We start from the raw sequence: 24892 nt of genomic DNA, 5'->3' as shown, positions 1-24892 counted from the left end.
TGTTATAGCAGAGAAATATTTCCTCGCTAATATTGTAAAATATGTTCTTGGTAACCGATAGAGAAGACATTCCTGACACAAGGGAAGGTGGAGACTGGTAACACGTATGGTGAAATAATAATGTGTGCCCTATGGGCTCATCTGCCTGCCCTAGGTGTGTGAGAGATGGAAAGATGTTAGGACTCGTCTCTTTATGCGGTCTGCATTCCAGAACTGCTGCAGAGATGAGTGATCTGCCAATACGGTGAACATACATTACTGTTTCTGAAAGAATTCTCTTCTGCTCTCCAAGACTGCATTTATTTGATCACAAATACACAGTGAAATATTATTACAATTTAAAATAACTGTTTTCTATTTCAATATATTTTCAAATGTAATTTATTCCCATGATGCAAAGCTGAATTTTCAGCATCATTACTCCAGTCTTCAGTGTCACATGATCCTTCAGAAATCATTCTAATATGCTGGTTTGCTGCTCACAGAACATTTCTTATTATTAAAAATTGAAAGCAGTTGTGCTGCTTCATATTTTTTCTTTGCAGTATGTGGACTACTTTTATTTATTTATGTTTATTGATAGACATGATCACTTTGTTGTATTGGAAAAATTATGACAGCATTTTAATTTTGCATGACCCCCCACCCCTTTAAATCCTTTGTACAAATTCCACTTCTTCAACCCTTTCGCTCTAACAACGTCTTGCACAGAAAAACAGGAGCTCTGAAGCATGGGAATCCAAGCAGATTGCAAGCTATTGACTTGGGCTGACATTCATTGAAATGTTCCCTTCAATGACGAAATTGCCAGAACAGAAGGATGCAAAGAGGGTCATCAACGAGTTTCACATCAAAGACTCCTTCTTCCATAGAAGGGCTTAGACTTGGAGGTAACGCTTATCTCTCGTAATGTGCCGGCGGATAAATTTGATGCTCAATTTTTAATCTGCAAGCCGATTCTCTTTGGCTGTATCTTCATTCCACGCCTTCATGGGAAGAGGCTTCACCACAGAAAGAGTGAGAAAACGCGAGAAAAGGCGAGCGAGTTAAAGAAATCTGTCATTTGTGAAAGTATAGTTTTGTCCACATGCTATATATCTGGCTGTGAAAGAAACGGATGCTTTCTTTCTTTTTTCATTTGGGAAATCATCAGGGTAAAGATACACCCCAAAGGATCCATGTATCTCTTCCACTCTCTCACAGTATCACTCGCACACACATCCCCCAGCCGCCCTTGTTTCCCTCTAATACTCCTGACCGCAGATCTCTGCTCTTTGCACACACACCATGACCATATTTAGATGCAGGAAAGAAGCATGCTCGTATGATTGTTTACAGATGACAGCAGGAGACCGTATGAGCGTGACTCACTGGCGTTGCTGTAGGATCAAGAACGCTGAATGCAAATGCAATAAACCAGCCTATTAATTACCAGCACTGGTATATATTTCAGCCGTATGGCGCAATCTTTCATATTTGTTGGTTTTCAGGGCTCGCGTGTAATTTTAATTCATCACGGCCTTTATGAGGTGAATTTCACAGAAGAAATGTTCAGGTTTTACCCTGAAAATAAATAAGAAATATGTTGCTTAAAGAAGACAAGGCCTAATTTTGGAAACGGTGACATTTTTGTACAAGTTTCATGCCATTTAAGCACATTTCCTTCATAAATTCTAAGTACTAAAATACGTCTGTGCTAAACGTTAGATAATCTTTTAAAGGGGTCATGAACTGAGAAATCAATATGTCCTTGATTATTTTGACATTTGAAGTCATTGTGCTTTAAAAACACAATTTCTAAACTTAGCCCAATATAAAATATTTAAACAATATATAAAATATAAAAAATAAGAACTAAGTAGACATTAAAATATAAATACAACCAAATTTAAAAAACTTTTTTTTTCTAAAATTAAAAAGAAAAAAACATGATTGTGCATTATTTAGCCTATAGTAAAATAATACTAAAAGCTACACAAATTATGACTTCACAGTCCAAAAGAGAGAGGATTTTTTTTTTCTGTGGATGAACTATAAATAGGGCATTTGTTGACCATTTTCGTGAGATTCTCCCTAGAACTGCGATTTATCATGAAGTTTATGATGCCCTGCAGTTCTCCTCAAGATATCTTGGCTCAGACTTTAGAGAATGTGATATGTTTACACTGTACACACATACTAACACCTCTTCGTGAGCTCTCTGTAGCCAACAAAATGGTTTTGTTATGAAGCTGGTTTTATTTTTGCACAGGCTTCTTACTTTCAGCATGAATTCCACAGCGCTTTCGTGACATCTAAAGACAGCTGGACGGTGCGCGATAAGTTTGCTAGGCATGAATCATTGGGGCCACTTCCAAACTTGTTGGGTTTTGTGGTTGTAGTTGTTGGCCTGCATGTTTGCTGCTTGTCTTAAACTCAGACTTTGAAAATGCATGACCTGTTGTGGCATAACAAATACAAATGCATACGCTGGTAAAGCCATGTTTATTCATGCATGTGCCTTTGTGATGTGTAATCCTGCCACACCTTTCATGCAAAGCAGCAATAATACTGCTCAGATTTGCTAGATATGCAGGATATAATTGATCAAAGGCAGGTACATGGTGTTTCAGAACATTGTCAGCTCACATGGACACAGTGTAACTTACAAACCAGGTTCAATTTGGTGTAATGAAAGTGTGTTAATAATAAGAAAAGTACTTCCAATGCTGCTGATAAAGTGGGTGGGACCTGTTCCCCTCGTACATTCATCCACTCATGCACTGTTGCTCATAGTTAAACCTACAACCACCCACAACAGCCTTGCATCATGGTGGCATTTTTTACATTTTCTATATAGTAATTTTCTTTGAAAAATGGAGAAAAAGTGGTTTAACACCCTTTACTGTAACAGCAACTACATCCATGTCTCAACTTGACATGTCCTGCTGTTTTCACGTGTTTTTTTTTCCTCTGCATTCTCAAGTGTAAATGATGCAAAGCAGTCCTGCCCACTGATAGCGTCACAAATATGCTTTTATAATGACATAAATGTAGCAGAATCTCAACCCTTTCATACTGGCCAGTACTAAAAATGCTAGTACGGCTGGTAATGCGGTGATTAGTATCTGCCAATCCTGTTACGGGTCATGGAGAGATTACAGCCCGTGGGCTTTCTGTGAATTAACATCAAAATGTTTTTCCTGGATTATTGGATTTACCTCCATGCAATGTTTTCCTTTTTAGCCGTTAATTTGATTAGAGAAACATGCTTTGTTTTGTAGCTTTTAGCACTGGAAATACATGCTATTCAAGTGAATAACATCAGTTCAAATAAAAGGTTTGCGAATACAAGGGTTGCCAAGTTCAGCTTCAGTTCAGGAAAATAAGAGACACTCCCAGTTTCTTAATTACATATGCCATTTTAAGATTTAAATAAACTGGTGATGGCAGGTGACAAATGATCACATTGTAAACCAAAAGCAAAATGTTACAGTCACAGTGTTTGTACATGCACATCAAATTCTCACTGCTTGATTAAGTAAAATGCAATTACTGACACATGACTTCATTGCATCTGTTGTAGCAAATAAAATCATTCAAATGACATTATTAAAATGGCACGCACCATTACAAACACATATCAGTTTAGTATCTGTAATTTTTAAGACTGTTTGCATGTGAAACCAATTCAGATGCAATAAATGCTTATCTGTTTGGGTGTAAGTAATGGCATCCCATGATGATTTGATACAGTTGCTTTAGGTTTTGGGCGGGACAGAACACATTCGGATGTGATACAGTAAGGAAATGAGCGACAGAAACTCTGATTCATTTACTTGCAAATGTATTAATACATGCTGTCGGAGCGCCCTGGCTTCAGCATGTAAAATATAAGCCACACGCTTGATCTGACGCACGTGGCTGATTACAGACACGCTCTAGAGAGAAGCTTCCGCTACGCACAGCGAGCGGCCCAGATATCTTCCGTTCAGCCTTAAATGATTTCATGTGTGTTGGCAGCCGATTAAGGGGTGAACAGGTTTTTAGAAATGTTATTTTAGAGGTGCAAGCATCACTATTGCTTTTGAAGCATGTAGTGTTTTGCACATTTAAATACGTTCGCGTGTCCCAGCTTAATGTGGACAGTGTGAATTATGAGAAGTGTACCTAAATATGATGATACAATTTTAGAAAACCTGTATGAAAACTGTCATTATTTTTGCAATTTGGTAAGTAGCAGCAAGCTTTGTATGGGCAAGCACCACATACATTTGGAAAAAGAATAAAACTAGTTATTTTTTACCGTTACAGCATTTTATTAGGATTCACAATTTGATTTATGGTCAGGAACCAATAAATGGCTGTTTATTAAAATATTAAAATGTGATACTATTTTGTCTAAAAGTGAATTTAGGCCAGTGTTATTTTAGTATTAATATACTATCATAGTATTCATTAATATATACTATCAACATTTATTTTAGCTTTTATTTTATATTTCTAGTTTTAGTTTTAGTAATTTTATTGCATTCAGATTATTTATAATTTTATTTATTACAATTTTAAATTTTGGTTCGTTTCAGTTATGTTTTTTTATTTATTATTATTTGTCATTTTTATTTATATATATTTCTGTTGTAATTTTTATTTATTTTTTATGTTTTTGTAATTTTAGTACTTCAACCTAAACTATAATTAATTTCAGTTAGTTGCCAAGGCAGCACATAGTTTTTGTATAAAGTTTTTCAACTACTATTTGTTTTATTTTATTTCTGCTTTATTTAAATTAACAGAATCTATATTTTCAGGGGGGATTTTAACCAACACTGATTTTAGTTTTTTTTTATTTTTTTTTTAATGGATATTAATTTTGAAGTTTGCTAAAGATTATATTTAACATTTAAGTTATTAAATTATTATTGTTATTAAAAGATTAAATTTGAAAGCCATGGTTCAACTAAAAAAATCAAATTCCTGTCATGTACACACCCTATTACATTCTTTCTTCTGCAGTACACAAAAGAAAATATTTAGCCAACATTGCAAACACTTTTTCAACATACCTTCTTTTACATTCCACAGAACAAAGACAGGTTTGGAATAAAATTAGGGTGAGTAAATGATTACATGATTGAATTTTTGGTCCTGATATATCGTGCATCCGTACGTTTAATTGAACAAAAGTGGCCGGATTTGATCCCTTACCTCCCATATGAGCACCATGGCTCAGTGTATGTGGGCTGATTTTCACACAGATGTTATACAAAGCCACTAGCTGTTGTCAGGCCGATTCATTTGTGTTGTGATTCCTCGAGGGAGCGTTAATACTTACCCAATATCACCCTGTGCTGAAAAGCAGCCCGTCCAGACAGACGGTCTGAGTTCTTATCTGATCGTCTGGCTGTTTGCCGTGATCCTTCCACCTCTCTCAAAGACCCTCGCCTTCCCGTTCATCTGTTCAGACGCTCCTGGAATTCGAATAATCACTTCCATTGCAACCCTTGACCCAGTCCCTTCAGATGGAGTAAATATTGACTCGCTGTTTCTTGCTGACCGGCCGGGTCTGGGAGTCAGATCCTGACAGCATGTGGGGTGTGTTTGCATTCAGAGCTCTTCAAATCAAACTAGCTTTGACTTCCTGTCCTTGCCTGTTGTTCAGTATGTCAGGACTCTCTTGTTTTCGAGGGGGTCGTGATAAGGTTTGAGCAGGTAGTGCACACATGGTGTATTGTAAAATCTATGTAATGATTTATACTGAAGTGTAGAAGTGAAGCATGCATGAAGAAGAGGAGGAGGATGAGGAATGTAAACATGGAGCCTGAGCTCTATCCTCTCACCGTCTTTCTCTGTGTTAGTGGGTAAACGTATTTATTGATGAATAGCAAATAGTTCAGCTTACACAAGGAAAGCAGGACGGATATATATACAAACTGGGAAGAAATAATTTTTTTGAAAGAATTCTCTCATGCTCACAGAGGCTACATTTATTTGATTAAAAATACATTGAAACATTAATATTGTGAAATATTACTAGTTTAAAATAAAGTTTTCTATTTTAAATACATCTCAAAATGTAATTTAATTGATCAAAGCTGAATTGTCAGCATCATTACTCCAGTCTTCAGTGTCACATGATTATATTTTCAGTTTTCATTTTAATTTGTTTTAGTAGTTATATTGTTCATGTATATTTTGTTGTCACTATCATTTTTATTTTTTTAGCTTACTTTTTATATTTTCAGTTTTCATTTTAGTTTAGTTATTTCATTTTTATTTTGTTTATTTATTTAGCTTTTAATTGAGCTTTATTTTTTATATTAAATGTAGTATTTTGATTTATTTTTGTAAAATTAATACTTCAACTTAAACTTGTCGGTTAGTTGCCAAGCCAACACTTTATAATTTTTAATTTTATTTCAGTTTGTTTTGTTTTATTTCTGCTTTCAGTTAACATAAACTATTTTTTTTTTAAACACTTTTTTTAAATTAAAAAAAAAAAATTTTTTAAATATCAAAATAGACAAATAAGATATTGAGCGTTTTTTTTTTTTCTCTTTTAGAATTAAAAAAATATTTTTCATATTTTATATAATTCATTTTTTATTGTTATATTGGTTTAGTGGGGAAGTCGTGGCCTAATGGTTAGAGAGTCGGACTCGTAATCGAAAGGTTGTGGGTTCGAGTCTCCGGCCGGCAGGAATTGTAGGTGGGGGGAGTGAATGTCCAGCGCTCTCTCCACCCTCAATACCACGACTGAGGTGCCCTTGAGCAAGGCACCGAACCCCCAACTGCTCCCCGGGGCGCCGCAGCATAAATGGCTGCCCACTGCTCCAGGTGTGTGTTCACGGTGTGTGTGTGTTCACTGCTGTGTGTGTGCATGTTGGATGGGATAAGTGCAGAGCACGAATTCTGAGTATGGTATGTCACTTCACTTCACTATATGTTAAATTTTATTTTTATTTTTTTGGGGGCAGTAAACAGTTTTAGTACTTTGTGTTGCAACATGATTTCCATGTAAAATCTTAGTCCTGAAGCAAAACCAGTCCAGGGTTTGTGAAGCACTGCTTTCCATTAATGCATTTCGCTATTTGAGTCAAAAATTTCCAAAATGACTAGCATTGCATTCAGAGATTTGCTTGGCTTTGCAAGTGCATGGTCCCACTTTACAAAGTTAACATGTAATGTTTGTGTACTGTGGCAGTGAGAAACATCTGTACTGAAGTGTTATTGAGGTAGCTAGCTGTAAACATGTCGACCTTAATGAACTTCTTCAGAAGTCTCTTCAAACTCCTCCATGACCGCAGGGAGAAAACTGATCATTGATAATGGGCTGCTATAGCACCTCAGCTGGAAATGCATCACAAGTCAGACTTCTTGTCTTTTAATTGCTAGTCCTGTCTTGGAGTTGGTCGAGTTGGAGTTGAGCCCCAGATGGAATGTTATCATGGCATAGTGATTACAGAGTGAATGTTGATAATCTCGCTCCAGAACACGCGTCAGGATTAGACCTCGATTGGTATGCTGTGGTGTGGAAAAACATCCAACTTTACTTGAACTAAAAACAATTGCATATTAATATACAATATACCCAAACTCCTAATCTTTGTTCACATCTATAAAGTTTGCTGATATGATAGTAGTTCAAAGCTTTTTATATTTGTATTGCATTCACTAGTGGTGTAATATTTGTAATATTGTAAAATGTAAGGGACATACAAAACACATGTATTTATACACTACCATTTAAAAATTAGGTATAGGCCTAGATTAAGAAAAAAGAATACGTTTAATTATCAAGAATCCCTTAAATTGATCCGTAAAGACTTGTCACAAAAGATTTCTATTTCAAGTTTTTTTTTAGGTTTTGAAAAGGTTTTAACAAAAATATTAAGCAGCACAACTGTTTTCAACATATATTACACATATTAAAAGTTTTACTATAAGTTTTACTTAGCCTTGGTGAACAGGACACTTTTTTTCCAAAACATTAAAACAAAAAAATGTACAAACCCCAAACTTTTGAATGGTAGTTTATAATGTTTAAATATCTTTTTTTATTATTATTATTTAATCAGGACCTTATTTTCTGGTGTTAAAGTTAACAATAAGAATTTTTTGAATGAATAGCTGAACGAGTCTCGTTTAGGGTGATGGCAGGCAACTGAAAAAAGTGAGTATCATTAAGTTACTACATTAAATTAAATTATTTTAATGTAACCTTCAGGATTTATTTTAATTGCCTGTGTTCTATTTACTGTAAGTGTGATGAAGACAAACTATTTTATTCATTTGCTTCATGTTTGGTGCATGCATTGGTCACGCTATATAAAAAGGTTGATGTTATAACGGCTCTGACCTCGGAAAACAGTGCATAACGTGACAACCTCAGCTCTGCTAAACTGGAGGGTGAGTTTATTTTCTGCTGCTGTGGCCTAGTGTGCTTTCAGGTGCTTTTCCAGTTCAAGTGAATTAAACACTTTCATCCACATGTTTTCTATGGCTTAGACGCTGCTGTACAACTCGAACCAAAGCGGCTTATCCTCAGTTAATGAAACGTTTGATGTTGACCATGCAAATGCAGGAATAACATGATGGATATCTTTGGCAGTCTTGCACCTGTTGGCTGACAGTGATGGGAAAAGAGAGAAAATGGTGCAAAGGGGAAAAAATAGGAATAAATCAAGAACTTCCAGTTATTTTCCAAAGTCTTAATATTATTTCACCTCTATTGAGTAAACTTGAACTGCATCCACCTTGTTGCAATTGATTTCTCTTTTTTTTTTTTTTTCTAATGGAAGCATAAGCTGAATTTTGCCACATACAGAGTATTTACTTTGGTGGTGTAGTGGTTAAAGTTGGAAGGCTTACAGGTTCGAACCACACAAGGAGCGATCTGTGAGTTGTATCCATTGAACTAAGACACTAAACCTCAAGTGCGTATGTCAACAGACCTCGCAGCACAAGCATCAGTTTGAAAAGCATTGCAAATAGCGTCACGAATGGGTGATTTTACAAGGTTACGAAGTAGCAAGACCTTAAGTGTGGACAGTAAATGGTTAAAACAAAATATGAAACAGAAAATGTGGTAACAGTGCTGTTATAGTTAATTGAAACCTATTTAAGTGTTTTTGTTACTTGAAATTTAAAATAAAATCTATATTTTAGATGAAAAACTGATGAAAATAAAAAATGAAAAATATTGCTGTTTATTAAATAGAAATATAAAAATATATATAAAGTAAAATTGTATATAAAAATATAAAAAGAAAAAATACATGTTTAAAATTTCTGTATAACAAAATTAATCTTCAAATAAAACTTAAATAAACTGAAAATATAACAATAAAAGCTATAAATATTGTGTGTGTGTGTGTGTATGATTTCATTGTTGTTTCAATAAAATTTTATGTTGACAGCTTGCAGTTTCTGAATGTGTTCATTCAAGTAAATGTTTTATATATTAAATCATATACAAAAATTGTATGTATGTATAATATATTACATACATACATACATACACACACGGGTCGGCCGATTATCAGCGCCGATATTAAGCATCTTTATGGTTATCGTTATCGATCAGTTTCAAAACCAATTTGCCAAGAAAATTCTTTAAAAGCATTTAAAGAAACACAAATCTGTGTTTGTTTGAGACCTTGTTATTCTTAATTTTGACATGATTTTAATTTTTTTACACCAGGCATAAATATCGGTTCAAAATAATATTTCTTATATAAAAACTTCATTTATATATATATATATATATATATATATATATATATATATATATATATATATATATATATATATATATATATATATATATATATATATATATATATATATATATAATTAGTGCTGTCAAACAATTAATCGCATCCAAAATAAAAGTTTTTGTTTACATATGTATGTGTGCTGTGTATATTTGCATGTATATATTTAAGAAAAATTTTATGTTTATGTATTAAATATATTTATATATAATATAAAATAAGAATATAAATATATAAAATTATACGCATGTAAATATTTCCAAAATATATGCAGTATGTGAGTCTATCTATATATACAAAATAAATATACACCGTACACACACATATATTATGTCAACAAAAACTTTTTTGTATGCGATTAATCGTTTGACAGCAGTAATATATATATGTGTGTGTGTGTGTGTGTGTGTGTGTGTAAAAATATTCATTAAGAGTAGTTTAAAATGCTGTTATTGTTATATTTTCATTTAGGTTTTAGTAATTTTTCACATATCAATAATAATAATAAAGCTAATTCAAAATATTAATATATACTTAAATAGTACATAAAATAACACTTGTTGGTAGCACTATAGATTTATGCTTTGCTACATAGCATGTGAAAGTCACTTTGGATAAAAGCCTCTGATAAAACACAGCTATGAATATGACCGTTATGATGGTGCAGTGTAGCCCAAAAAACAAGTGCTTTATGTAGTTATTTTGGCTGAAATGATTGCGTGAACAGGTTTTTATGGTGCTATTACATCACAAATCACAGCCTCCACTGACAGATTGAGTTCAAGAAATAACTTTATCCGATAACAGAGAGGAGGAAAGGATCTCGGGTCAACAGAAAAACTTTGTAACTGAGTTGTAATTCCTGTTGTGCTCAAACCCCTGAGAAGTATGTGGGATTGGTGATCCTCTGGCTTTCCTCCTGCATAATTAAGTGAATCCGAAGCCTTTCATCATGGATTGGACTCTCTCTCGCTCGCTGTCTCTAGGTGCTTTCCTCGTCGTCTGGAGGTTCGGCCGAGAGCGTTCACACGTCAGCTGACTGCCGGCTAACCCGCGCTGAATGTGTGTGACGTTTTGGACTCTTTGGATGCTTGTGTGTAATTTAGAGATGGTTTTGCTTGGTTTGTCAGGTAGGACTTTAAAAAAAAGGAATTATCACAGGCTGCATAGCAACAGACGAGTGAATAGTTGCAGTATCACACACTTCCAGATTGCAAGGCTTGATGGGTTGAGAACAATAGACGCTTTTGTTTTATCCAACTAAAGGAGCCCCAGCTGAGCTCACGTTATACTTTTTACATATGACTGAGAAATAATGGGTGACCGTAATCGTAAGGTAAGATTTCTTCTAGCATAGACTAGGTTGTATATAGTGCTATAAGTGGTTGCTAGGATATTCTGGATGGTTGCAATGGAATATTTTGTTTTGTGAAAATTAAATGTATGCTAAAATAAAATAAAAAATTAATTAATATAAAATATCTGAGTATAAATATCGGAAATATATATTTTATATGTATTATATATTTAAATAATAGTATTAATATAAATGTATGTTAATAAAATATATTAAAATATGGTATTTTTATTTTTAAATTACTCTATAACTAAAATAAAAATATTATTTAAATTGGAAATATTTATTTATTTTACATTTATTGTATAGTAATATTAATATAAATTAATGTTAAAATATTTAAATGGAATATATATATATATATATATATATATATATATATATATATATATATATATATATATATATATATATATATATATATACAGTGCCTATAGAAAGTCTTCATACCCCTTCATTTTTTCACATTTTGTTTTGTTGTGTTATGTTAAACTGCTTTAAATTACTTTTTTTTTTCCACACAAATCTACACCCCACTCACCATAATGACAAAGCAAAATGTATCACAACTTTGCAAATTTATTAAAAAAGAAACTTGTGACATTGCACAAGTCTTCATACCCTTAACTCAAAACTTAAAGCACTTTGGCAACAATTACAGCCTCAGGTCTTTTTTTATATGATGCAACAAGCTTTGCACATCTTTCATGCATCTTCTTTACTGAGGAGAAGCTTGAGTTTGGTCACTTTGCCATCAAGCCCAGATTGGTGGAGTGTCGCGGTGATGTTTGTCCTTCTGTAAGTTTCTCCCATCTCCATATAAGATCATGAAGCTCAACCAAGACCCTTCTCCTTCAATTGCTCAGTTTGGCCAGGAGGCTAGATCTAGGAAGAGTCCTGATTGTTTCAAAGTTCATCCATTAAGGATTATAAAGGCCAAATGCTCCTGTGAACCTCCTATTTATTTATTTTTTTTGTAGTCTTCCCCAGATCTCTCTCAACCCAATCCTGTCTCTCAGCTCTGCAGGCCATTCCTTTGACCTCATGGATTAGTTTTTGCTCTGACATCCATTTCAGCTGTTAACCTTTATATAGACAGGTGTGTGTGCCTTTCCAAATCATGTCCAATCAACTGAATTTGCCACAGGTTAACTCCAGTCGGAGTATAGAAACATATATTTTAGAAATTTGGCAAACAGGAGGAAGTCATGGTTTCTGCTTTCAAACAGAATGGCCTATGAAGTGTGTGTGTGGTTTTTAGCAAAAGTCCAGGCATGTAGGCTTCTTTTGTATGCCTGAGTCTGTTAGCAGTTGTGTTGCTGTAGATTTGTGTGTTCGTGTGTATACATTACTGTACGGTATATACATGTAGCAGCCAGCCCCCGCTAGGCTAAACACCCCAGCTGCTCTTCAGCACACAGACGAGCCCGGAAGGGGAATATCGACCCTCCACCCCCGCACACTGCCCCACTCTGCTAGCTGTCTCTCCCAGCGCTCAAGAATCAATGGTGTGCCTCCCTCAGAAACCAGAGGCTGTCTGTGGAGCGCTGGGGGATGGGGCGTCTCCGCTTCATCCGATCTGTCGGAATCTCCTCAGCTGTTAGATAACAGCCCTTCACCACATTTCCACATGTGACATGAGACTTTCCCATCTCACCGACGAGAGACAGCCATGCTGCAAGTCATTTAGCTTTTGTTCTCATGTTAGTGAATAATTTTAGTTTTCAATGTTTTTTTTTTTTTGCCATTTTTCTGGTATTTTCTGTTTATACAAGTCTATAGAAATACACACAATTTAATTTAAATGCAGTTTATATATATATATATATTTATATAGGGGAAATGTGGTTATTACTGTGTGTATGAATATATGAACTGTTCCTTTAATAATTTATATTTAATCCCAAATTGTGCAAGATTTCATCCGCTGCTTATTTGAGAGTAAACTTACAAGTTTCTAAACAACACACGGTACATCAAGGGATTTCTTTTACTTTTTATTTCAGTCGTGGGACCATCAGAGTTAACCAATTACTGCACCAAAACCCAGTGCTCAGCCGTCATGTTCAGCTAACCACTTTATTTGAGAAGAGGCGACGTTAAATGCCAGTTTGTTTTTTCCCATCCTTTAATTGGTGTGCCACAGAAATCTAACATCCCGTTCTGGGCGCAGTGGGAGAGAACTGACACAGAAAAGAAACACTTTGTGTTTGGATTAAACTGGATGATTCCCTTGTCTAATTTCAGATTTATGAGTGCTCGAGATACGTTTGAGGTTTAAGCAATCTCAAGCAAAGGCCTGCCACGATTTCTGCTCGTCTTTCAAATGAGATTGATCAGAAATTTGCATCCTGTATTTTGTAATTAATGATGTTGCTGAGTCAAACATCACTACAAATATTGCTCATCCTTGACAATAAGGCTTTATGAATAATAATCATACCTTTTTACTTTTCTAAGCATTCAAACAAATAGTTAGGCTTTTTCCCCTCTTGGGCAAGTAAGTAACCACACAACACCCACAAACAGAACTAGCAACTATGAAGTAATGCTTTGGCATCCACACACAGCTTATTTTCTTTTGTTTTTCATATTTTTAGTTTTTTTTTTTTTTTTTTTATTGTTTCTGTTTTCTTTTTGTGCTTTGTTTTTTTGTTTTTTTTGATTTGTTGCTATTTCTTGTCTTTTTGTTGATTTTATTTTATTTTACTTTTTTGCATTTTTTTTCCCTATCATTTTTCTTTTTCTTAATTTTGTGTTTTGATTGCTATACTTTCTTTTTCTTATGTTTTGTTTATTTTTTTATTTTTTTCAGTTCATTTTCACTAATCATATTTTATTTAGAAAAAGTACAAAATATACTTTTAATTAGTTTTTCTGTCATTGTGCATTTTTAATGCACAATCAGTATGTTTTACTTTTGTGTTGTTTTATTATTCAAATAGTCCTTTCAATGACGAATCGGTTCCTAATGACATTGTCTGTCAAGCAGACTTCATAAGCCATTGACACAACACGGCATGAATTCAATGAATGAACTTCCTGTTTCCAGTTGTTGTTTGCCATAGATCAGTGATGCTTTACATAATGTCAGAACCCTGTTTGACTCTTTCCTCCGATGATTATTCATCACTTTCGAACTTCAATAATGTCGTTTCCGGACACAAGCTTCAATCAGAGCCAAACATTCACACCTCACGTAGCAAATTAGATTTGCCTTTAATGTAACGACTGTGCCTTTGTGTTTAATGACCGTTTTTGTTGTGGCTGGACATTAGTGAGGCATGACCTGTTCTTTGATTACCCAGAGTTCACCCTGATTCATCTCAGTGTGGTTTAGTGCTGTCGAACGTGTCAGTAAATTCACCCTGCTACTTGCAGTTAGGGCTCCATTAATTGGGCTAACGAGACATCTGTGTTGTTGCAGGATGCACGTTTTCCCTTGATACTGACTGGTAAACGCAGGGACAGTATAGCACCCATGATACATTTGTCATTTAGAGCCCATATGGTGGAGAGCAAACTAATGAGCTGCTGTTTCTCTCTCTTTCAGTTCTCTTAAACAACTTTTCACTGGGACTTAAAACAATCATTTGTTTTTTTTTAGCCACAGATTGCATTTTTTTTCTTGTCAGGAATAGGGTCTTATAGGCTTTTAAGAGGATATTTGTAAAGCAAAACAATCGGATACGTTAAGGTTTATTTGTGACAGGAACAAATAAATTGAATTGGCAGACCATGATGATCAGATGTGGTCACCGGATGCAAAATTCAATTTTCAAGTTGTTTGAACATAAATGTGTGATGAAAGTGTGTGTACACATCCATCCTATAATGATAAAAATGAACCCAGTGTTTTTTTTTTTAATCCCTATTTTAAAATCCCATTTCTCAAAGCAGGCTGTTCTGAGATTCCTGCAAGAATGATGTAGTTCTGTACAGACCGCTCCCACGATAGTTGATTGACAAGACCGTCTTACCTTGGACCCGCCCTGAGTGAGCTGAGAGCTGTCCGACTCCGGTGCAGGGGAAGACAAGATGTCTCCGATTAAGCGATTGAAGTGTTTTGTTGTTGGATGCAATAAAGAATATAGCAGTCATCATTAACTCCCGACATCTGAGCCGCTGAAGACGCAGAGGATTAACATTACTTTCGATTTGAAGTGAATTCGCCAATCCCTCATCTACATAAATCTATGTTCGCCCGAATCATTCATGGTCCAGCTTTATCTACAGAAGAAGTGAATAAAGGCCATTGCACACTGAGGCCGAAAATTGTATCTAAATTTTTGCATGTTAAAAAATTAATACGACCTCACATTGTCAATCACGTTTATACACTGCCTCTGAAATTTTCGTCCATCATAAAAAAATTCAGATCGGGTTCTATTTTTTCTGTTTTTCACATCCATAGCAAGCATTTTGAGAGGTGTTTTGACAGATCAGAGCCACCATACAAGCGAATTCCAAAATCCAGAATGGCAATTGTCAAATTCATCCACTTCGTCTCGCAGCACAAAGCACTGTATATAGATTAAAGAAACATGGACTAGATCACTGAGTTCACAGAAATTGGTGGTCTTCTTTTTAATATGTGGCTCTAGTATCGCTAGCAAAGCATCAAACTGAGCCACTGACATCCTGAAGTAAACTTTGAATCACCCGTGATAATCCCGCTGGTCCTTAATAAGGAGGGGAAACACTCCATCCTCTCTATATCTCAGGATTGGATGGATCATTATCGACTGTTTCTATGGGCCGCGATACGTAAGCCATTCGCCATTTTTGGAACGGTCTGTGAATCTTTGAGTTCATTGACTGTGTGCGTCTACAACAGCAAGTTATACGCTTGTATATCTTTGAATATTCATTGATTCTTATGGTGAATGCGAGATGGCTGACGCATCAACGTATCTGGAGCGGTCGAATAGGGAATCTACACATATCTATGGTCTGCTCGTCCCTCCACGGAAGAGAGGGGCGGGGTCAGCAGAGCTCACTAGGATTTAAAGAAACATGGACTAGATCAGCGTGCTGAAAACAGAGCTGATTTTGACAGGATATAGAAGGTGTTTTTTACACTACCATTGAGAATTTTTGTATGTTATACAAAGTATGTTATAGACTTTTCATTAAGACCCTAAAGAATCATATCAACTTGTGTAAACCAGGCATCAGTCCTCAACCACCACCAGTGTGCGGCATCCACCTGGATGATGCGACGGCAGCCACAGGACAACGGCACCAGTGTGTTCACCACACACTAGCTACAGGTGAAGAGGAGAGAGAGTCATAGAGCCAATCAAGTGTATGGGGATTATTAGGAGACCATGATTGACAAGGGCCAGTGGTGGGAATTTGGCCACACCCCTACTCTTTACGAGAAGTGCCATGGGATTTTTAATGACCACAGAGAGTCAGGACCTCGGTTTAATGTCTCATCCGAAAGACGGTGCTTTTTGACAGTATAGTGTCCCTGTCACTATATCGGGGTGTTAGGACCCACACAGACCACAGGGTGAGCACCCCCTGCTGGCCTCACTAACACCTCTTCCAACAGCAACCTTGTTTTCCCAGGAGGTCTCCCATTCAGGTACTGACCAGGCTCAACCCTGCTTAGCTTCAGTGGGCAACCAGTCGTGGGCTGCAGGGTTATATTATATGGCTGTTGCACTTGTTATAAACAGTTTTGCTTGAGAATGTTTGTGTAAATACCATATTTCATTCATCACTTAGAATCAATGTGCAAAGACCTTCACTCTTGAAAAAATGGCTTGAATTTCCTATCATTTCAAGGTCAGTGCAGGTCTTTTAATGGTATATAGAGCATGTATTTGAGCACTCTCCTCATGTCTCCAGTCTTATGACTGTAGGGTTGGCGTCACCACCAGTGAACCTGAAGTACGCAGGTCTCTAGTGAAAGCTTGCAGGGCTCCAGGGCCCTCAGCCGCGCTCTGACCCTGCATTCACACTGCTCAGCTGAGATTAGTTCCACTCCAACGGGCCTGTAACAGCTCCTCTAAGAGACGGGTCGCCCTGAGCTGCCAGTCCGCCGGGGTTCCTGGAGAAAAGAGACTTTCGTTTTTGTAGAATTTATGGTCCTGTGGGCAAGCGGGGGCTTGTTCTGCACGTTTACAGAGAGATGAGGACTGTAAGGAAGTTTGTGTGGGTGGATGGGAAAGTGTCTCTGTCTGTCTCTCAAAAAAGTATGTGTGTGCTGGCAGACAGACAGTATGACATGTGGAAGAGTGTGTGTGTGTTGGGGGATTGTGAGGATCGTATTGCAGCGGCTGTCACTGGTATGTGAGAGGAAACAGCTGAGCGCTCCTGTACTCGGCTGAAGCAAGGTTAAAGTGCACTAAACACAACCTCAGGCTACTGTGGATTGCACAAACTGCGGCCACTTGGCCATTTTCTTTTGATCAGATCTGTCAGTGTGAACTGACATTCACATGCCAAGTATTCTTTAATTTATTTCGGTCAATTTTAGGAATCTCTTGACTTTTTATTAGTGGTGCTTGCTTAGGCAAAACCTCTAACAGCATTTTTGTATTTGTCATCTTTAATCAAAGTGTAATCACTTATCTGAAATATCTTTGATGCTTAATATGCATTAAGCCACGCAGCCTTTGGATAATATTTACCAATTGCCGACTGAATTTTAATATAGTGGATGAAGTGTGTCGCTTTCATATGTAATAATGAGATTACGGTTTAATACTGAATATTTCTCTAGATAAAGATATTTCTGTGCACCAGTATCACTTTATTTGTGTTACTTTGGGAATAGCAGAGTATTGCTTGAACATCGTTGGTTAATAATTCATGAATTTCATGCAAAAATCATGAAAATGGGCTGGTCTCTAGCGGCAGCGCTGGAAAAAGAGGGGGTCAAATATTCGTTTGAAGTGTTTTAATGGAACAAATTGCATGGAAGTTATTTTTCTGAAAAATATATGTGTCAAATGTCCAAAGGTTTGAATGTAATAGGTTGTTACGGGTAGCGTGGTTAAAATCTAGAATGATCTAGACTGGTTTTCAAATACAGGAGAACCTGATTAATAAACCATCCAAATGTATTTATTTTTTATTTATTTATTTTTTATTTTATTTTAGATAGATTATTGATTTATTTAAATAAATAAATCCATTTAAATTATTTATTTTATATTTTAATAAAATAAATACATATTAAATACATATTTAAATATTCACATTTGTCTTTTTCTTTTCTTTATTTTTCTATATTATTTTAAATGATATACTATTTTTTAGTTTTGATAAACTACTTGATTTTACGCTACACTAGTAGTAAGTAGTAAGTGCACTGTAAGGTGTTTTGGGTAAAAGCATCAGCTGACGGACTGTCTCTTTGCAGGCTTAGGCCATGGGCGGAGCCAAGAGTAAACCCAAAGAGCTCGGCCAGCGCTCCCGGAGTCTGGACGACGGCACTGGAGGACACCATCACAGTCCCAACCAGTCGTCCTTCACGCCCAACCGGAGTCCGCCGGTGGACGGCACCAGACGTGGCACCCAGCCCAACATCATCAACGCAGAGCAGGCGCTGTTTGGAGGCGTGAACTTGAACAACAGCATCACGTCTCCTCACAGGGTCGGCACGCTTTCCGGTAATGCAGCTCGGTCTGATCAGCGTCCTTACGCTTCTGCTTTTGCTGACTTTCGGTATTCTAAATCTGAAGGGTGAACTGACTAAACAGTTTTGTGCAGGAAAACATGCCCTTTATTCGCTATAGCGCTTTTCAGCACACCTATTTTCTATGTAAATTAGGCTCATTATAGATTTATGTATATAAAATTCTAAAAAGTGCAGACAGTTCATTGTTTAAATCCCATGAATGAGATTCACAGGTAGACTTTTTTTAGTCTTAAGACTAAGACGCCACATTAGGCCTTTAATTGACCATCTGATGCATACTGCACACAAAAAAGCAAAGGATTTTCCAAAATGCTAAACTCTGATCTGATTGGCTGGTGTTCCAGGATCTCTGAGAGTCAGGATGCAGAAGTTTTGTCTGTTTTTGTTCCACAAACAAATTTGTAGAAAAAAAAATATTATTGTTAAAAACCACTTGCTGGATTTACCATAGTTTCAAGATTCAAGATTTGTATTTGTCACATACACAATTATACAGAGTATAACCAGCAGTGAAATGTAAGTCAGGTCCTCTCCAAGGACAGTGCAATTATATAGAATACAAAACACAGAATGTACATAAATATTAAGAAAAAGAAAAGTAGAAAAAAAATAAAAGAATAAAATAAAATAAAAAATAGAAATATAAATGTGCAGGTCAGTATGTTGTTGACTTAAATAGTACTATAAGAGGAATGTGCAAAAGCATGTGCAAAAAAATTGTACAGGGTATTTAAATAGCAGCAATACGAGGTAGAAAAAATTATGAATAACTTATTGATATAGTAATATTTACATGGAGTCGTGAGTCTCTGACACAGAGTTAGATTTTAGGAGCCTGATGGCCTGGGGGAAGAAGCTCCTTCTAAGTCTCTCAGTTTTTGCCATCAGGCTACGGAAGCGCTTACCAGATGGAAGCAGAGTGAATAGATGGTTAGCAGGGTGATTTGAGTCCTTGAAGATTTTAACAGCTCTATTTTTGCATTTGAGGTAGATGTCCTGCAGAGAGGGGAGAGCAGACCCTGAGATGCGCTCAGCTAAGCACACAACTCTCTGTAGTGCTTTGCAGTCCTGATTGGAGCTGTTTCCATACCACACTGACATGCACTGAGTCAATACACTTTCTATGGTCCCTGAATAGAAAGTTTTCAGGATTGCTGGTGAGACCCTGAATTTCCTCAGCTGTCGCAGTTGTTTACACATGGTACTTGAAGCTACTCACCCTCTCCACAGGGGTCCCACTGATCATAAGAGGAGTTTAGGGCCGCTGCTGTCTCTTCCTAAAGTCCATGATCAGCTCTTTAGTTTTGCTCACATTCGGAGAGAGACAGTTGTCCTGGCACCATGATGTGAGTCTCTCTACCTCATCCAAGTAAGCGGTCTCATCATTGTTGGAAATGAGGCCCAGAACCACACTATCATCAGCGAATTTGATAATAGATGTGGAGCTGTGAGAGGACACGCAGTCATTCGTGTAGAGAGAGTAGAGCAGGGGACTCGGGACACAGCCCTGTGGGGCTCCTATGTTCAGAGTGATGGAGTTTGAGGTGAACTGGCCAACTTTCACCACTTGAGGTCTGCCGGTGAGGAAGTCTTGAATCCAGTCACAGAGTGAGGAGTTTAGGCCGAGGTCAGTGAGTTTAGAAGCCAGCTTGATGGGGACTATAGTATTAAAAGCTGAGCTATAGTCAATGAATAGCAGCCTTACATAATTCCCATTGTTGCTGTCCATGTGTGTGAGGGAAGAGTGGAGAACGTGAGAGGTGGTATCGTCAGTGGATCTATTTGGGCGATAGGCAAACTGAAGAGGGTCCAAAGTAACAGGTATGAAGGAGCAAATGTGGCTCTTTACAAGTCTCTCAAAAACCTTCATGACTATAGATGTGAGGGCAACTGGGCGATAGTCATTCAGGCAAGAGGGTTTAATGTTCTTAGGCACAGGGATTATTACGGATTTTTTGAATGAGGTGGGAACCACGGAGGTAGCAAGGGACTCATTAAAGATGGAAGTGAACAAACAAGCGAGCTGATCAGCGCAGGACCTCAGAACACAGCCGGTTATCCCATCAGGTCCGGATGCTTTCCTGACGCGCTGGACGTTTCTGCAGCTTGCTCGGTTAGCGTGTTTACAAAGCTTAATGCTACATCCGTGAACTCGCTGACGTCAGATGAACTCGCCCGGAACATGTCCCAGTCGACGTCATCAAGAGCCACCTGTAGCATAGCTTCTGAGTGGGAGGACCAGCGCGTCACTACTCTCTGCACTGGGGGATCCTGAACGAGCCTTTGTTTATATTCCGGTGTGAGGAAAATGGCGGCATGGTCCGGTTTGCCGAAAGCCAGTAGTGAGCGGGCTTTGTAGGCATTCTTGAACTGAGTGTAGCAATGATCCCAAGCAGCCAAGTGTTTGGTCCTCTAGTTGGACAGGATATATGTTGATGAAAGTTCGGCGTGACCTGCCTGAGGCTGGCTTTGTTAAAGTCTCCTGCAATAATAAAGGCAGCGTCAGGATGTTTGTTGATGTAGCCGCTGAGCACATCGTGAAGCTTAGACAAAGCCAAGCCGGTGTCCGCCTGTGGTGGAATGTAAACAGCAGTAACAATGATCAATGAAAACTCCTGGGGCAGATAAAATGGGCAGCAAATAATGGAAAGATGTCCCAGATGAGGTGAGCAGGAACGCGACAGAATGGAGATATTCCTGGGATTACACCATTTCTTGTTGATCATGAAACACACTCCTCCACCCCTGGATTTACCGGCCTCTGCTGTTCTGTCCATCCGAAAAACAGAAAAGTTCTCACTCGGCATCACAGCAGTGTCCGGGACCGAGGGCGTTAGCCATGTTTCAGACAAACAAAGGATGTTACAGTCCCTTATGTCCCGTTGGAAACTAATCCTGGCTCTAAAATCGTCCATTTTATTCTCCAAGGATTGGACATTTGTGAGCAGAATACTCGGAAGAGGAGGACTATGAGCCCTTTTCCAGAGTCTGTCTCGAATCCCAGTGCGTTTCCCGCGGTGTTTCTTGATCCGACGCCTCGGGGGGGTTATTGTTTATCTCTGCGTTCCGAAGAATCTCCAGTGGCCACGAAGGATTCGTGGATAAAGTGTCCTGAAACATTTACATTTATGCATTTATGCATTTAGCAGACGCTTTTATCCAAAGCGACTTACATTGCATTCAAGTTACAGTTTTTACATTTTATCAGCTCTTTATCAGCTCGTGATCAGTGCCGACGTTAAATGTGTAAAAAGATAAAGTAAAAAAAAAAGTAAATAAAAGCACAATCTTAGCGGAGCGACCTGGACGGCTTCCAAACTCAGCAGCGCCATCCTTCAGTTGTCCTTAGTTTGTTCGCAAAATAACTGGCACTTTTTAGGTTTTGATGTTTTGAAATTTTGGCCACAAAGTCTGTGAACATTTTGCATTTTGGTCAGTAATAATCTAAATTATCCAGTATTGTCTATGCAACCATTCTTGGAAACTGCTTCACCATTATTTAAAAAAGTGTTAAAATATGTATAAGCTTTTATTAATAATAATAAGTTTTATAATTAAGTAAATTTACTTATATGTATTAGTAATAATATTATTATAGTATTATAATCATAATAGGCCTATATTAATACTTTTTACATTGATATACTTTGTTTTTAATTTAAGTTTTAAATTAATTGTAGTTTTTGTCATTTTTATTAGTTTTTGTTAAATATGTCTGTATAGTATTTATAGTTCTTGATTTTGATTTCTGTTATTTTAGTACATTGACAAACTAATTGAATATGAGAAATGATGCCTTGGCGACCAATTGAAATATCTTTAATAATTTATTTGATATTTGTTTATTTTATTTCAGTTAATAAAATACATTTTCTATATTATTTTATTTTTAGATACATTTTATTTCTGGTAATAAAATGTTTTTTTTTATGATTTTAGTTTTAGTTATTAACTATAACAACCCTGATTTGAATGAATTCAACATCAAATGAATAGACCAGCATTCAACAAATTAAAAATTAACCATTTAGAGTCTTTATGCTGGTAGTCAAATGTCTGACTGTGCAAGTCTAGACTTTTTTTAGATGCTCATTTTCATTGGCAACCCAACATTACATTATATCACTTAGGTTAATGTAATTTCCCTGCTTAAGTTTTTGAATTGCATGCATCAAGCTAACGCTCTGTTTGTCTCTTGTATTTTTCCATAGGCGGCGTGACCACGTTTGTGGCTTTGTATGACTACGAGTCACGAACCGCCTCTGATTTGTCATTCAGGAAAGGAGAACGACTCCAGATTGTCAATAACACGTAAGAGGGAAACACAAACACATTTGAGCAAAATTAACAGGGCTCCAGAGGGCAATAGACACACCCACTGATGCAGACATCCACACACACACACGCACACTCACGACTCTCATCTGTCTGACTGCTGAACCCCCCCAAGCACACGCAGCCCCCCCTCTTTCTCTATGGTAACCATAGGAACTGGCTCCCTCTGAAGGCGCTGTATTTGTGGGAGATGACGGCTTTTTGTTCTCTGGATTCCTTTTTTGGTCTTCCTGTGCACAAAAAAAAGCTCAGCTGCACGTCTTTACCTCCACTTCCCCTCCCGGACCAAAGGGAGCATTTTCCTTCCTTTCTACACCTGCGGTTCACTTCCTTATTCCAGTGCACAATGCTACTGTTAGGAGAATAAAAACGCTCTCAGAAACATCCTCTGGTTTCAGCACAAAGCGGACCTGGGGAATTGCCTTTTTATGTCAGTATATGGGTGAATCTCTCAAAACGGAACATGGCCAGGTCATATTTCAACCCAAAATCAAAAAAAAGAAATGAGAAATGATATTTTGCTGAATGAAAATGAAGTCTGTGTTTAATAGCATTAAGAATTTTCAAATTGTGACATCATTTCCATGACTATTAAGCAGCTGTTCCTCACAAATTGTCATTTTTATTTCATTATACTTTTTTATTCATACTAATTTTGAATTTAATCTTGATCTTTGTAACACTGAACATATGACTGTATTCCAGTAATGAGAATCTTTGAAAATGATGGGGTTTACAAACAAAACATCAGAAGGAAAACTTCTACAAGAAGTGATAAATGTGATTAACTGATATTAAAAGGTCCTGAAGGTCTAAGGTCTAAAATAGAGTAATATTGTGAAATATTATTGCAATTTAAATGCTTTCTATCTGAATATATAACTTTTTTTTTTTTTTTTTTTTTTTTTTTTATTATTGCTTAAATTTTGCTGCTTAATATTTTTTGGGAAACTGCTTATATTTCATAATATTTAATATTTTCAGCATTTATTTGAAATATAATTTAATTAAATTACATAATATTATAAATGTCTCTACTATCACTTTTGAACAATTAATTGTGTCCTTGCCAAATAAAAGTATTAATTTATTTCAAAAGAACCCCAAACGTTTAAATGGCAGTGCATATATAATTTGTTTTCATGAAAGAATGACTCATATGAGTAATTTTTTATGAATTGTACAGATTATCAGTTTGAAGATGTCTGATGAATCATTCACTGAATGAATTTACTACAAATTAGCATATGATTCATCATGAGCTGAAGTCATTACTTTCAGTCATATTAGACTTGAAATGAAGCATACTTATTTTTATTTTTTTAATTAAAACAAGTTACCAAAATAGTGTTGTGGTTAAGACCGATTTTGGGGTGTTTGAACAGTTTGGGTTAAAAAAAAAAAAAAAACCTGGATGTTTTCATGAGATTCACCATTTAAACCACAAGCAATCCCCACCGCTGTCCATAACCCTGCCCAGAAGCCCCTGATAATAAAGTAATCCGCTTTTTAACACAATCACCAAGCTGCTCCGGCTTATCGCTGGGACCTTCTGAGTCGTGTGTCAGCAGCAGAGATAATCAAACACACATTACATTTATTGTTTTCCATATTTTTAGTACTCGACTGATGATGAGTTGGATAAATGCTGTGTTTTCAGTGCATCATTGCGGCAGCTGACCTTCAGTCAGTTTTTAAGACTATGTAGGATGTTTGTAGCTTCTGCTTTTTCTGCTTTTATGTCCAAACACTTCACATCTCCTCTGTGTTTTTTCTCTACACGCTCTC

The 24892-nt window shown here is 36.6% G+C and overlaps 1 protein-coding gene across 1 annotated transcript in view; it reads left to right on the top strand.

The window, feature by feature from the left end:
* The window catches only part of LOC306860188 (proto-oncogene tyrosine-protein kinase Src), a 51759-nt gene that overhangs the window by 9182 nt on the left and 17685 nt on the right, over positions 1 to 24892 (top strand). The window contains exons 2-3 of the mRNA XM_079401756.1: positions 18491 to 18740; positions 22981 to 23080. Coding sequence (XP_079257882.1) covers positions 18500 to 18740; positions 22981 to 23080 — 341 coding nt within the window. The 5' untranslated portion in view covers positions 18491 to 18499. The remainder of the gene's footprint in view (positions 1 to 18490; positions 18741 to 22980; positions 23081 to 24892) is intronic.

Source organism: Barbus barbus (genome assembly GCF_936440315.1).
Source record: "Barbus barbus genome assembly, chromosome: 41".
In the NCBI taxonomy this organism is placed as follows: Eukaryota; Metazoa; Chordata; class Actinopteri; order Cypriniformes; family Cyprinidae; genus Barbus; species Barbus barbus.
The sequence above is the reverse complement of the archived record's forward strand: the minus strand, read 5'-3'. Positions and strand labels throughout refer to the sequence as shown.